The following is a 16403-nucleotide window of genomic DNA, read 5'->3' on the forward strand; positions in this document are numbered from 1 at the left end:
GAGAATCCATAGACAAAGAAAAAAAAGAACTCCATACCAGATTAATAAATTTATCCACACAAGTCATTCGAATCAGTTCAGGGGTTGCCGGGCTGTTCATTGTAAAAGTCTCAGTCAGGCCTCTTTCCTTTCGTGCTGCAGTCACAGCATCAAGTATAGCAAAGAACACAGATGACCCAAGGAACATTCCTGACTCACCTAGGCCCTACAAGAAAACAAAGTTATTTGGAGGGTTTCTCATATCCACACCCAGAACAAACAATATTTAGACAATAAAACAAGCAATATATAAACACAGGTAATCACTTCCTTACCAGCCTTTCAAGGATGATATAGGCAACCCATATAGACTTAAAACAATTTTTAAAACTACTTTTTGATACTCTTTTAGAACATCATTGTCTACTCTATTTCAACCCTATCTGCTAATAGAACCCTCCCGTACACAAAGTACATTTAAGCAAAATAAACCAACATATTGGCTATGTCTGAAAATAAATGTATATATGTCTCACTCTGGACCCATAGTCCACCACCTCTCTGTTGAAAAATTGGAGGCATACTTTACTATCAGTCTTCTGAAGTTAAGACTGGTCACTGCATTGATCAGAATTCTGAAGTCTTTTGCAGTTGTTCTCCTTTATAATAATATAGTAGTCACAAAAATCGTTCCCCTAGTTCTGCTTATTTCATTCTTTATCTGTTCATAGAACTTTTCCCAAATTTCTCTAAATTCTTCATATTTCTCATTTCTTACAGCTCAATAATATACTATTACTATCACAAAAGAAAATTTGTTAAGCCATTCCCCATTCAATGGGTATCCAACATTTCTTCTAGTTCTTTGCTATACAAAAAAAAGTGCTGCTATAAATATTTTTTGTATACATTGAATCTTTCCCTCTGTCCTGGACCTACATGGGAGTATATCCTGCTTCAATTTCTAGGTCAAAAATAATATGTCTAGACAGTCTGACTTAAAATCCAATGTACTTTTCCCTTGCCACAGGTCTTGGGTTTTATTATTGTTGTAGAAAATAGCAATATGCTGCTTAGAAAAGACAACTCTCAAGTTCAAGTAGACAGTTGGGTATGATCTGGAGCTCAGGAGAAATCTGTGGGGAGTATATATAGATTGGAGAGGGATCATTAAAGCTCTGAAGTTGAAGATACCAGAAAGATGATAAGTGAAGTCACAGAACTACATGAAATACTATTCTGAGAGTAAAATTTCAGATTCACATTTGCCTGGACATTTCTGGATATTTCTAGACGTCATGGGACATTTCTACCTAGGTATACCAACAAAATCTTCAAACTCAACATGTCTGAAACAAATCTTTCTCTTGACTTCCCTTTCTGTTTCTGTCACTATAATTCTCTAATTCACCTATATTTAAAGCTTCAGGCATTAATTTTTGTCTCTTTTTCACTCAATCATCTATTGCAACTGTAAAATATTTCATATTCCTATTGCTACCATTCTAAAGTTAGATCTTCATTATCTATTAGCTGGATTATGGTTCAAAACTCCACATTGGTCTTTCTACGTCCAATCTCCTCCACCCAAAACAAGTAATCTTCTATACTGTTGCTCAATCAATCTTACTAATGCAATGTCATAAATAATTACCATGTAATCCTCATCTCAAACACCTTCAATGACTCTCCACTGCCTACTAAATGAGGTAGATACTCCATAATTGGAGTTCAAAGTCTTCATGATCTGGTTCCATCCTACCTCATCTCACACTATTCCCCCATACTAATATACTCTAGCCACACACTGGATGATTCATTGTTCTGTATTCCATGGACTAGTGTTTATCCTGAATTTTTCCACTTTTATGTACTGTAATACCATTCTAAGCAATAATATTCTTTAAGGCCATCACTATCTATTTTAAGTTCTATCCATCCTTGAAAACCCAGTTCAAATTTCATTTTCCCCTTAAGCCACCTTCATGTATCTCCTATCTCTCTCTTCTGAACTCTTCTTTTTAATCATATTGTATTCTGCATTGTAAGTATTTGTGTATATTTAATTTGTTTATGTCATTCAACAATGCAGTCATGTCTGACTCTTCATGAATCTCTTTGGGGTTTTCTTGGCAAAGATACTAGAGTGGTTTGCCATTGCCTTCTCTAGCTCATTTTATAGATGAAGAAACTGAGGCAAATATGGTGAAGTGACTCACCTAGGGTTATACAACTAGTAAAAGTCTGAGGCTGGATTTGAACTCAGGTCTTCCTGACTATCAGCCAGCCACTCTATCCACTGTGCCACCTACCTGACAAAAATCAACCATACCTTTCATTATTGGATTACTTACTCTTAATTTTATTCTTAATTTAAAGGACACAAAAGTATGTCTTTCCCAGAAGTATGTCCTTTGAATCATCTCCATTAAACAAACTATTTATCAAAGATGATCAAATGAGGTACCTAGGCAGTGCTAAATAATTAATTGATTAACTGACATAGAACTTCCAGATCTATCATCAGAACATTAAGTTTTGAACTACTCCTACATATACTGGCATCATTCTAATGTAATTTTCCCTCCTCATAGTTTAAAGGATCTGTGATCTAAAGATTTAGATCAAAACCCACTTATATCTTCTCATTATGCCCATGACCTCCCAAAAGTTCCTTACAGTGGATATACCAAACATGTTGGAGACCTTTTTCTGGAGCCTTCTAACATGTCATGTGTATGAGAGACAACATGACATAGGAAATAGGGAGCAAACCTAGAGGCCAGGAAGACCTAGTTTTAAGTCACACCTCTGACATACAATGGCTGTATCACCCTGGGCAAGTCATTGAACCTCTCAGTACTCCAGGCAACTCAAGACTACAAGTTGCTACTACATGAGAGAATTTCCTCACCTCAGAGTACCCTACACCAGGGAAATCACAGGATTAGTCCCTATCTCTATGCTCACTTTAGCAATGACAAGCAATAGTTCTTATGTTTAGGTTCCTTCATTAAATAGACATCTTTAGATGCAAATAAATTAAAGTCATGGATGCTTACCTTAGATGAGTAGATTGCAATTGGGTTTTTTGTTGATGTTAATAAGGAAACATTAAGCTTCTCTGGGATGTCAGTTATTGAAGGAATCTTATATTCATCTGGGCTTCGGGTGTACAGGACTCCCTCAGGAGAGTATTTCAGTTCCTCCAAAGTAAAAAGTCCAACCCCTTGGGTAAATGCACCTTCAATCTGGAAAAAAGAAGAAAATAAATGGGCCTCATTAAATATTTTAATACTTATACACTTCAGGAATCCATGATTTTTGTCCACGTGGGTTCTGTCTCCACTGACAAAAATATAACCTCCTCAATGCATTAGTTGCTTAGCAATTTTTTGAATTGCTATGATCAAAAATATTAACTATCTCTTGGTCAGCACAGTGATATGACTTTGAATTTAGTGAGCCTGTTCTACAAGTATTAAAGATGTACCCCAGCCATGGGCCTTTCCATGAAACCCTTTAACTTGGAAGGACCAGTCAGAATTTGTGCTATTCTAGGTGATCCTTGGAGAAGCCAGGGTAATCTCCACCCATGGTGGGACATTGAAGCATCTTTTATACTCCTCAGTGGAGGATGTCACTTGAGATCACCCTCTATAGCCACATCTTTTTAGAACCAAAAGAGTGGTGAGCCTCCCCAAACTCAAATCCTTCCTAGCTTAGCCCAAGCTACCATGCTCTCAACAACCTGAATTGCCTCCATGCCACAATGGGGCATTGGAGTAGGAGGTTTGTGGATATTTTATGTAGGATAATAATATCTTACATTAAACACATGCATATATATGTGTATATATACAGATAGACAGAGACAGACAGACAGACAGATAGATAGATAGATAGATAGATAGATAGATAGATAGATAGATAATAGATAGATAGAAAATTATCTTGCTTGATTCCCACAACCTTTGAGGTAAACACTTTATAGTTCAAGTTTAGAACATTTGAGTGACAGCACTATGTAAAGAAGAGGATATAGTCATAGAGCCATCAAGAATATGGGTTTAATTTTCATATCTGATATTTATTAGTTGTATTACTATGGACAAATCAGTTAATTCCTCTGGGCCTCAGTTTCCTCAATTGCAACATGTGAATGTAATACCCGAAGTACCTACCTTACAGAGTGGTTTGTAAAGGACAAATGAAATAATATATATGAAGTTCTTTGAAAACTTCAAAGTATCTTACACATGTAAGCTATTAAATAAAACATAAAAAACATAGCAATTAAATAGCCTGTCTGAGACATCAAAGTAAATAAAAGGAGTTTTTATTTCATCCTAGACTTTCTGACTCCAAACTTATTCCCACTTGCTCTATACCTCAGCTACTCCCGTGATACTACAGAGTGGTAAAAACAGTAAAATTCTTGTGAATTTAATGTTCCTAGTTAAAATTTTACTATTTCAGAAAAAAATTGAAAAGTGTTCAGGATATTCTGAATTATCACAAAATATAGCATGATGCCCTAATATTAGCAATCAACTCTTTTTCACACATTACTACTCCTTTTCAGTTATTTTCTTTCTTTCTCCTTGAACCATCCTCTCTTTGGGGGGGGGGGGTGGAATGAAATGTTGTATTTGCTATTATTGTATCATAGGCTAGGCAGAGGTGGCTGCTGTGCTTCACTATCAACTATGAGTGAAATGGGACAGAGCCAGTAGGGCAGCTTTACCAGCTCAATCTTCCTGTTCTTCTCCCCTAAAATCCAATTTAGTCAACTGAAAAGTACAATTTAAGATCAAATCTAGGTAGGTTACTAGAACTACTTAAATAATAAGGAGTTATGAATGTCTTGTGTAGTATGAAGGAAATATTCAATAAAAAAAGGAAATCATTATGATGGTGGAACTTTTGAATTACCTTTAAAGGATATGTGTTTGCTGGTCTGTTAGCAGAAATATTCAAGGGGAGCACATGGTCCCTTTCATGTACACTTCAAGGTTCAATTCAAGTGCCATCTATTTTCTTTACACTTGCCTTATCCCCAATTTTCCTTGACTACACATATTTGTTTTATAAATACCACCCTCTATTAGAATGTAATTAGAATTTATGCAAGTTTCTTACCACATTCTTGTTTTTATCTTTATATTCCTAGCACCTAAAATGGTGCCTTAAAAGGGTTTGAGTGATTTGGGAATTTTGGTTTGCTTTTTTTTTACTTTTATTTTTTAAGTAATATTTTATTTTTCCCAATAACATATAAAGACAATTTTAACATTCTTTTTTTTTATTTTAAATTCCAAATTCTCTTCCTCTCTCTTCCCTTACAATCCCCTAAATTGTGAAGCAATTTGATACTCTATGAGTGATCTGGCAAAACACATTCCCATATTAGTCATGCTGTGAAAGAAGCAGACCAAAAGAGGGAAAAAAAAGCACAAATAATATAGAAAGTGACAAATACTATGCTTCAATTGGCATTCAGACTCAATCAGTTCTTTCTCTGGAGGTAGATAGCATTTTTCATCATGAGTCCTTTAGAATTGTCTTCAATCACCATATTGCTGAAAATACCTAAGGCATTCACAGTTGATTATCAATATTGCTGTTGCTGTATACCATGTTCTTCTGGTTCTGCTCACTTCATTTTTCATCAGTTCATGTAAGTCCACATTTTTCTGAAATCATTCTGTTCCTCCTTTCTTATAGCACAATAGTATTCTATCACAATCATGTACCACCCCTTATTCAGCCATTGCCCAATAGACAGTCATCCCCTCAATTTCCAATTCTTTGCCACAACAGAAAGAGCTGTTACAAACATTTTTATAAATAGATGCTTTTCCTTTTTAAAATCTCTTTTAGAATACAGACCTAGTAATGGCAGTGCTTGATCAAAGGGTATGCAAAGTTTGGTAATCCTTTCAGCATAGTTCCGAATTGCTCTCCAGAATGGCTGGATCCATTCACAACTCAACCAACAGTGTATTAGTGTCCCAATTTTCCCACATCCCTTCCAACTTTTATCATTGTCATTTTCTGCCATATTAGCCAATCTGATAGGTGGTACTTCAGAGTTATTATAATTTTCATTTCTCTAATCAGTAGTGACACAGAGCATTTCTAAAGATAGCTTTGATTACTTCATCTGAAAACTGCTTGTTCACATCTTTTGAACATTTATTAACTTGGGGATGGCTCTTATTTTTATTAATTGTATTTATTAATTTTAATTAATATTATTTATTAATATTAATTCTTTATATCTTTGAGAAGTGAGGCCTTTATCAGAAAAACTTTTGGTAAACATATTTTCATGGTTGTGATTACTAATTGTTTATCTCCCTCCATCCTACTTTTCTCCTGTTTATCTGACTCTCTTCTTTCACTCTGTCCATCCTCAAAAGTGTTTTGCTTCTGAATACTGCTTCCCTCAATCTGATCTCTCTTCTCTCAGTCCCCCCAACACATACCTTTTTCTTCTTCCCTTCCTCTCCTACTTCCCTATATGCTAAGATAGATTTCTACACCCAATTGAGTATGTGTGTTATTTCCTCTTTGAGTCAATTCATATGAAGGTAAGGTTCAAGAGCTCCTCCTACCACCACCTCCCTTTCCCGCTCCACTGTAAAAGCTCTTTCATACTTCTTTTATGTGAGATAATTTATCCCATTCTGCCTTTCCCTTTCCCCTTGTCCCAGTGCATTCCTGTTTCTCACCTTTTATTTTTTTACATGCCATTCCATCATATTCAATTCACACGTATGTCTTCTATGTATACCCCCTCTAACTGCTCTTATGATAAGAAAGTTCTTAAGAGTTACAAGTATCATCTTCCCATAATTTCTCTTTCCTCTTTACCTATATATGCTTCTCTTGAGTCTTGTATTTGAAAGTCAAATTTTCTATTCAGCTCTGGTATTTTCATAAGGAATACTTGAAAGTCCTCTATTTCATTGAATATCTATTCCCCCCACCCCAGAAGGATTAAATTCAGTTTTGTTGGGTAGATAATTCTTGGTTGTAATTCTAGCTTCTTTGCCCTCCAGTTTATCATATTCCAAGCCCTCCAGTTCTTTAATGTTTCAGCTACTAAATCTTGGGTTATCTTGACTATGGCTCTGCAATATTTGGAGTTCACATAATCTCTGAAATCTATCTATTTACCCCTAAAGGGCATCCATTTACCTCTGATTAAGAACCTCTGCTCTAAAGTCAGTACACTTGGGAAAAGCTATAGTCTCTCTTTCTTAGTTATAACATAGTCTAAGATGCAAAAATATTGTGTCATCCTGACTATGGCTCCACAGTATTTGAATGGTTTCTGTCTCACTGCCTGAAGTATTTTTTCTTTGACTTGGGAGCTTTGAAATTTGGCTATAATATTCCTGGGAGTTTTCATTTTGGGGTCTCTTTTAGGAAATGATCAGTAGATTCTTTCAATTTCTATTTAATCCTCTGATTCTAGGATATCAGGACAGTTTTCCTGAATAATTTCTTGAAATATAATGTCTAAGCTCTTTCTTTGATCATGGCTTTCAGGTAATCCAGTAATTTTTAAATTATGTCTCCTTAATATTTTTTCCAGGTCAGTAGTTTTTCTGATGAGATATTTCACATTTTCTTCTAGTTTTTCATTCTTTTGACTTTATTTGATTGATGCTTGATATATAATGGAGTGTTAGCTTCTATTTGCTGAATTCTAATATTTAAAGAATTATTTTCTTCAGTGAGTTTTTAAATCTCTTTTCCCATTTGGCCAATTTTGATTTTTAAGGAGTTCTCTTCAGTGAATTTTTGGATATTTTTTTTTCTATTTGGCCATTTCTGCTTTTTCGTTTATTTCTTCTCTTTGGTGAACTCTTGTGCCTTTTACTGTTTGGCCTATTCTGGTTTTTAAGTTATTTTCTTCAGTATTTTTTGTACCTCCTTTACTAATCTGTTGGCTCTTTTTTTCATGATCTTCTTGTATCATTTTCATTTCTTTCTCCAATTTTTCCTTTACCTCTCTCATTTGAGTTTTAAAATCCTTTTTTGGTTCTTTAAGGAATTATTTTTGGGCCTGATACCAACTCACATTTTTCTTTCAGGTTTTGGATGTAGTAGTTTTGATTCTATCTTCTCTCAAGTCTGTTTTTATCTAACCTGTCACCATACTAAGTTTCTATGATAAAGTTCTTTTGTTGTTGTCATTTGCTCATTTTTGTAGCCTATTTCTTTTAGCTCTATGTTAAAGTGGGGCTCTGCTCTTGAGGTGGCAGGGGCACTGCTCTAAGTTTCATGCTTTTCTTGCTGCTGCTCTCAGAGTTAACTTTGGGGGCCTTTAATTTTTCAGTTCTTGCAAGGTGGTATGATATAAAGATAAATGTAGTCACTACTCTCCTGGCCAATGTTGTAAGTAACTATCTGTGAGCAACCACAAGTACTTTTTTCAACCCTGAAATTGTTTGCAGGTCTACCACTTCCCAGTGGCCATGACCCTTGGTGTGCTAGTATTCCTTCTCATCCTGGGACTATGTCACATTAGGTTTTTTAGAGAGCATATTTTCTTATTCAATTCAGATCAATGTTCTAACTTTTTGAGATTTTGGTGGATCCATTTTATTTTCTAATGTGTTAGCTATGCCATCTAGCTTTATGTCAGCTGAAAATTCAGTAAACATAACAGCCATCCTTTTATCAAAGTTATTGATAAACAAAAATTCACACAGCAAAGACCAAGTACAAATGCCCTTGGGCAGAATCTACAAGAGGTCTCTTCCCAAGACAAAAATGAACCACTAATAACCATTCTGAATATGTTTCTCCAAAGAGTTCTGAATCTACTTAACATATAATCTCAAACATAAAAACTAATGAAAGAGACATTGTCTAATATTTTGTTAGCATTAAAATAAACTACATATGCAGTATCCTCTTGATCTACCAATATAGTAGTTTAGAAAGTTCCTCTGGGTTTTCCAAAACTAGTCTTTCTCCTGATAAGCTAGCTCAGTTTTGACCTTCCTTTTCCTCCTGCCTAGAATATTACCTCCCCTTCACCCCCCCCATCCAATATTTAGACTCTTCCTTGCTGGAAACTTCTAGCTCCCCTGGTAGATTTATGCCTGCAAGTTAAGTGTCAAACAGAGGTACCTGCTAGAGATTCCAAGCTCCACATATAATCACTACTCTTCTTTTTTGCACCCCTGATCTTCCTTGATGCCATGGTGATAGGCAGGCCTAGGGGTTCTACCAATCAAACCCAGTAGAAGTGGTAAGAATTTGGTGTAACAACACACCAGATCTAATGGGCAACAGTACACAGTACTATCATGGTTTCACTCCTTTTGAAACAGTTCAAAGATATAGTGCCTGAAGTTCTGGCAACATCACTAGATGCATCCCTTCATTATTTTTCTTCACCAAGATGTAGACATACTGGATTTTGCCATACAACGAGAGTCAGATAACTACTCTAATTTTGTAGGTGGGTCATTTGCTGCTATAGTGTCTGTCCCTTCACATTCTTGTTACACCCACCATTTTCCCACCTTTCAAGACTGCAATTGAAACAACAGAGCTTTCCCTGGAGTAAAAGGTACTAAATAAAGGCCTATTGCTTTTAAGGCTGAATTCTATAAAGACACCAAGTTCCCAAGACCTTTCATCACTGTGCTGAAACAAATATTAACTATCCTGCCTAAAAAATAATGAAAAGGAATTAGTCTGACAGGACCTGTTCCTAATGAAGCTATGCCTGGCACTTTGCAATCTCTGCTTCTTTTCTGGGTGCTCTTTAGCTATATCTTTAATAATACATTTTAGCATTTTATTAGGAATTAGGTTAAACTCTCTAGTCTATATTTTTCAGATTGAATTCTTTTCCCTTTTAGAATAATCAGAATGATAACTATCCATCCCTAGTTATCAGGATGATAACTATCCATGCACTCTGTCTCTCCTATTCTCCAAAATCTTTCATACTTCAGTGGCAGTGATTCTATAACTTTACAAACCACTTCATTCTTTAATAGAAGTAGAGCTACTTCTACTTAGAAGTAGTCTGTCCACGTCTAGTGACTCAAGCTCATTAAGGGAAAGTATTGTGGTATGAGGAACAGCAAGTAAGGCAGGGTAGCTATATCATAGAGTACATGGAGAGGACTAAAATATAGAAAGATTAGAAAGGAGCAAAGGAAACAGCTTTTGCAGAATTTTAAATGCCAAACTACTCCATGCAATTCACCTAGAATATAAGAGCCTACTCACGCCAGACACTATACTAAATACTGAGGATATAAAGAAAGGAAAAAGTCCCTGCTCTCAAGGATCTCATTTTATATTTGATTCTGAAAGCCATAGGGAGGCATGAGAGTTTGTTGAGTAGAAGGCTGACATGATCAGACCTGCACTTTATTAAAATCTCTTTGGCAGCTGAGTGGAGTATGGATTAGCGAGAGGAGAGATTTGAGGCAGGGAGACCAAATGATAGAATAGTACTGTGCTTTAAGAAATAATGAGCTCAGTGATCTTAGAAAAACATGGAAAGACCAGCATGAAATAATAAAAAGCAGAAAATAAATAATAAAGAGCAAATAATAATGAGCAGAACCAAGAGAACATTGTATACAGTAATAGCAACATTGTTTTAAGAATGACTTTGAGGGAATAAGTTATTTTGACTATAATAAATACCCAAATTAGCTATAAAGGACATATGAAGAAAGATGCTTTCTGTGTCCAGAGAATGAATTGATAAATAAAAGCATGTATATAATAATTTTACATATATGTATACATACATATATGCAACTACATATTATCAATACACATATACCTATTTGTGTGTAATGGTCGCCATCTCTGGAGGAGAGGAGGAAAATAAATGTACATAATAACTTTGATTTAAAAGGAATAGGAAGCTGTACATAGTATTTTTGCAGTTTCATTGCAATCATCTTTTTTGTTATACTATATTATAGAAATGCTTGTTTTATTCCATAAATTTAGAATAAAATAAAGCAAAACAAAAAGAATACTACTGCAGCAGTCCAGATAAGAGGTGATGAGGGCCTGTTGGAGGGTGATGGTCATATGCATGGAGAGAAGGGGACACATAAGAGAAATGCTGAGAAAGTAGAAAATGGCAAGTGACTCAACTACCGTGAGAAAATACGATGAATGCCAGTAAGAGACAAGGATGAAACCTAATTTGCAAGCCTGGTAACTGGGGGTATGTCTCCTCAATAGTAACAGGAGAGTTGTTGGAAAGACAGAAGTGTTAAAGGATAAAGGTAATGAGTTCTGTTTCAAGCATGTTGAATCTGATATGCCCATGCACTCAAAAGGCGGTTCATGATAAGTGACTAGAGCGCAAAAAAGATATTAGAGTTGGATATTTACACGTGGGAATCATCTAGCTAGAGGTGATAGCTGAACTCTTAGACACTGGCAAGATCACCAAGTGAGAGAATGTAAAGGGAGAACAGAGGAGGGACCAAGAAAAAATCCTGGAGGATATCAGCAAAGGAGACTGAGGAGTGGTCAGAGGAACCAGGAGAGAACAGTGCTTCCAAAACCTTTTTCTTAAGTTTTCAGAAGACAGGATCATTTAAAGCCAGTCATCTATTGGGCACAGAAATAAAAATTTTAAATATGCCCTTTGTTGTTATTCATCTTATACAAACTAATATTTGCTACTGGCATTTAAAAATCACCACTAAGTTTCTGTAGTGTAGCATTAAGACAAAGCTATTTGACAAGTTTTCTCCCAGGCTATTCAATATGAGATAATTTGGGAAGAGAGGAAGGAAAAAGAAAATCAAAATAGTCACATTTAGACTCAAAGGTAATGTATTAGTAGGACTTGGAAGGGAAGACAGAAGAAAAATCAATTAAGCAGAATGCAGGTTCCCTCATTCCATAGCCACTGTCTGATTAATGTGCAGAAAACTAATGAAAAAATTCAGTGACACTATATAACACCAAGTGCACATACCTGTCCTATATCTATAGCTGGGTTAATACTGAAGCAGGCATCCATGACAATGTCAGTTCTGATGTTCTGTATAAAAACAAAATTAACATATTAAGGAGTGAACTATATTTAATAATGACTTCAACAATTCAAGGATCTGTGATTCTATCAAGATATGCAGACTATGGCTCCTCCATAGCTTAGGAAATGTTTTTGTGAAGTGTCCTCTGGTGTTGAGAATTACCAAACACATCGTGGACTTGTCCTTAGTCAATAAGCACACAATCTATCGCAAAGTTTAGCTTTAAAATTTTTCCAGCTTGGCAGGATGTTCCAAAGATGCTTGGGCTCCACTGGCATAGACTTAAAGAACCAGGTATCTCCTCTACACCACAATAAACTATCAGTAGGATTTTAATGGAGGCTATATTAAATGAGCAATACAAATATTTTCTTTCCTCATGGGGAGAGCAAGTGATCAGAAAGAGTCAAGGAAAAATTATACTTCTGTAAAAAATTGTAAAAAATACTAAGCTGCTTTGTTAGTTTAAAAATTTCACATTTTTTTAAAGAAATGAAAGAGCATAGAAGTTTCTATGATAATCAAGATTAACACCATTCCCATATCTGATTGCCTACCATCTCAGGGAGGGGGTAGAGGAAGGAGGGAAAGAAGGAGGGATAGAATTTGGAGCTCAAAACTTTTTTAAAAAACCAAATGTTAAAAAAAATTGTTTTAATATGGAATGGGGGGATTAGATATATATATATATATATGTGTGTGTGTGTATGTGTGTGTGCATGTGTGTTTATATATGTGTCTGTGTATGTATATATCTATCATATATATTAGAAAATAAGATTAATGTCATTTAAAAATATATTTCAGCAGAGACTAAAAAAATCCCCTAAACAAATCCATTTGTAATGCTAGATATTTTTTTTATAAGTAGGTGATACACATAATTTTACAAAATTCATCTCATGGAATTTCACTTTCCCTCCTTTCATCCAAAAGTAGGGACACAGGAATATGTCTAATGGCAATAAGCAGCCACCTCAGCAAAGGACATGGGGTCCTAGCCCCAATTTTCCTTTAATGTATAACATCAATATTCTACTTTCTCTTAAGGTCCGAGGCTTGTCTCCAAGATTCTGTGCATAATTGTCACATGCAGTCCAGAAAGACATCGAGGCTTTGATATCTTTGTGCATGCCAACTGACTTACCAGAAGAATCCAAATCAAAGTCTCTGTTGCCTTTTATTTGGCTAGAAATGGAATTGAGTAGAGTACTTGATGGGATGTGCCAACTCTTACCCTTACCTTGTGACCCATAGAGGCCCCTGCTTGTTTGCTGGCTTGCTAACTCTGTAGTTCAGCAGAATGACTATCACTCAGCACAAGCTTACTGCCTACTTTGGCAGAAAAATCTATTCAGATATCTAAATACCTGTGACACTGGAAGTCAGAACTTTAGGACTGATTATTACCTGCGCTTGTGTTTTATCTTTTTTTCTGGGCAAGCAGGGACAAGAACAAAGCAAAACCAGAATTAATGAGGGTGATCATTTCTACATTGAAACAAGGAGATAGGAAAGTTTCTCCACCAGATTTATACCATGTCCTGGTGAAAAATAAAATTTGATTAGAATAAAGCCCATTGAAAGAAAGCTGATTGAAGTCTAAATGATCATCTGGAAAGTAATTTCCTTTTTTTACCCTGCTATATTTAAGAGCTTAACATTTCCCCAGAATTCTAAAAAGGATTTATGTGTCTTAACATAAAAATGTGTCTTAACATAATAGTGTCAGGAATTTGGCATGCCCAGTATCTTTCTTAAATGAAAAAAAAAAAAAGGAGATTTAGGAGGAACTGAACAGCCCAATGTTCCTCTAGAAGGAAGAAAAAAAACTCTTACCCTATGCACAAAAAAATTTGCATGAATTTTCTGAACTCTTGTATGAAATACTCAGCTTTCTTTTAACAAATAAGATGACAAAATGATAAGCGCTCCTTACCTTATGTGCTCCTGTTAAGCAGTCAACTTCAACCTCAGAACAGGCTGTTCCATAAACAAAGTATGGATAAACATCACCTTCTCCTTTCACCCAGTCCATGCCTGCTGTGTAGCCCCTGATCCAATTTAATTCAATAAACATGCACTAATTAAATGTCTATTATGTTCAAGGAGCTGTATTAGGTAATAAAGACACAAATTCAAATGAAACAGTTCCTCCCCTTAAAGAGTTTGCATTCTACTGGAAGGATGTAGCAAGTAACCAGTAAGGTAACATAGCATACCCAGGACAAAGTATGCTCAGAAGTATCCCAAGTTGTAAAGGCCATGTGCTATAAGGACTGAGAACAGGTAGTAGATTTGGGAATTAAGAGATCATTAGTAACTTTGCAAAGAATAGTTATTGTAGAGAGGCCTATCAGTGGTGATCATAGGGGACTGAGGAGAAAGTGGGTGGGAGAAGTGAGAATTTATTAAGTGACTATCAAGTGTCAGGCACTGTGCTAAGTGCTTTACAAGTATCTCTTTAGAAATATACAAAATTGGGGCGGCCAGGTAGCACAGCAAGTAAGAGCACCGGCTCCAGTGTCGGGATGACCTGGAGATTGAATCCAGGCTCAAACACTTAGCATCCACCCAGAAACACCTGGCCGTGTAACCTTGAGCAAGTTACTTAACCCCAATTGCTTTAAAAAAAAAAAAAAGAAATATACAAATAAGGGGCAGTTAGGTGGTGCAGTGAATAGAACACTGGCCCTGGATTCAGGAGGACCTGAGTTCAAATCCAGCCTCAGACACTTAACACAAAAAACTAGCTGTGTGACCTTGGGCAAGTCACTTAACCGCAATTGCCTTCCAAAAGTTATACTCACACACACACACACACACACACACAAATAAGTGCTTTACAGATATCATTTAATTCTTACAATAACCCTGGAAGTTGAGTGCTATTTATCCCCATTTTACAATTGAGGAAACTAAGGCAATGAATGTGAGTTAACAGATAGTCTTTGAGGTAAGGGTACATGAATAGTATATCCAACTAGATAGTGACAAGACAGTACTATTCCAAAAAATTACTGACCATTCATTTTAAGGAGAGTCATTGTAGAGATGATCCACCTCTAAAAATCACTTGTGCTGACTTTGAAATGTATTTACACTTACCTATAAACAAATAAGTTTGAAGTAACAACTCAAACAAAATTTTAAAACCACACTGTGAACCAAAAGGGGAGCCCTAAAAAAGTTTTCTAGATTTTCTATCCTATTCCCCTTTGCCCAGAACTTTCCCCTGCTTCCCATTCATGCAGGAAATGGACAGTAAAACCTCTTCAACTAATGCTAAACACTAACCTAAATTGAACTGCCTTTTTTCTTTATATTCACTCAGTTGTAGTACTTGTTTTCTGAGAGGCAGTATGGTATAGTGGAGAAAAGGTCTGGCCTTGGAGTCAGGAAGATATGGGTTCAAATCCTGTCTTTGTCACATATTAGCTCAGTTACCATAGGAAAATCACTTAATCTCCCAGTGCCCCCAGACAACTTCTTAAGACTGTGAGTTATAGGCATGCTGCATCAGTGAAGGAAATTTTCATATTTAGAATTTTCCATGCCCACAAACTCACAGGTACAGACCAAAAGATTTTTCTTAATATTTAATTATATATACACATATATTACATACTTAGACACTTACACATATAGATAGGGATACAGAGATAGAGATATAGTCTAATAAGGTCATTAAATGGTTTTGAATCAGTGTTGTAGAATACAAAGAATATTGGTTATAAAGTCAGAATCCCTGTACCATTAGTACTTATGTGACATTGGGCAAGTTATAATTTCTCTGGGCTTTCCTCATCTGTAAAATGATGAGGTGGGGGTAGATCAGGGCATCTCAACAGAGAATATTAAAACTATGATCTTTATACATTCTAAATCCCATGATTATTTGGCTATGAGCAGTATAGGCAAAGAATATTATCATCAAAAGAAATTTAATGGTTATTTTGCTTATTCCATTACAAAGTAAGATTTGCTAAAGGCACCTTACAGAACTGACTGTAATTAAACATGGTTTAATAACAAGAATATAAAAAAGAATAAAAGAGAAATCACAAAGTTATATTCGCTCTCCCTGCATCATTTTGGAGCACCTATACTCAGTCTCCCCAAAACCGGAGACATGATTTAAAACAGTTTGAAGAGGAGAACAATAAATATGATTAAAGGTGGGAAACTGGTTTTAGCACATATAGAAAAGGAACTAATTAATTATTCTTGAGATGATAAGACTGAATATAGGCTTAATAATCTTCATATATGGTAAGGATTCTTATGAGGAGGGAGAAGAGTATCATTTTATATTTTGGCAGAGACCACGTAAGAGAAATGTATATCATGGGAGACTTATGGACA

At 35.6% G+C, this 16403-nt stretch overlaps 1 protein-coding gene and 1 long non-coding RNA gene across 4 annotated transcripts in view; one reads left to right on the forward strand and one right to left on the reverse strand.

Moving 5' to 3' along the window:
• The window catches only part of LOC138147574 (aldehyde oxidase 3-like), a 112025-nt gene that overhangs the window by 7342 nt on the left and 88280 nt on the right, over window positions 1-16403 (reverse strand). Inside the window, exons 31-34 of the mRNA XM_069070105.1 lie at window positions 13978-14092; window positions 11978-12043; window positions 3042-3230; window positions 38-205 (exon numbers count right to left, since the gene is read on the reverse strand). Coding sequence (XP_068926206.1) covers window positions 38-205; window positions 3042-3230; window positions 11978-12043; window positions 13978-14092 — 538 coding nt within the window. The remainder of the gene's footprint in view (window positions 1-37; window positions 206-3041; window positions 3231-11977; window positions 12044-13977; window positions 14093-16403) is intronic.
• Window positions 1-16403, forward strand: part of LOC138147576 (uncharacterized) — a 36391-nt gene that overhangs the window by 3651 nt on the left and 16337 nt on the right. The window lies entirely within an intron of this gene.

Source organism: Petaurus breviceps, unplaced genomic scaffold (genome assembly GCF_028583685.1).
Source record: "Petaurus breviceps papuanus isolate PSGF00001 unplaced genomic scaffold, PetGlider_PUasm1.0 90804, whole genome shotgun sequence".
Lineage (NCBI taxonomy): Eukaryota > Metazoa > Chordata > Mammalia > Diprotodontia > Petauridae > Petaurus > Petaurus breviceps.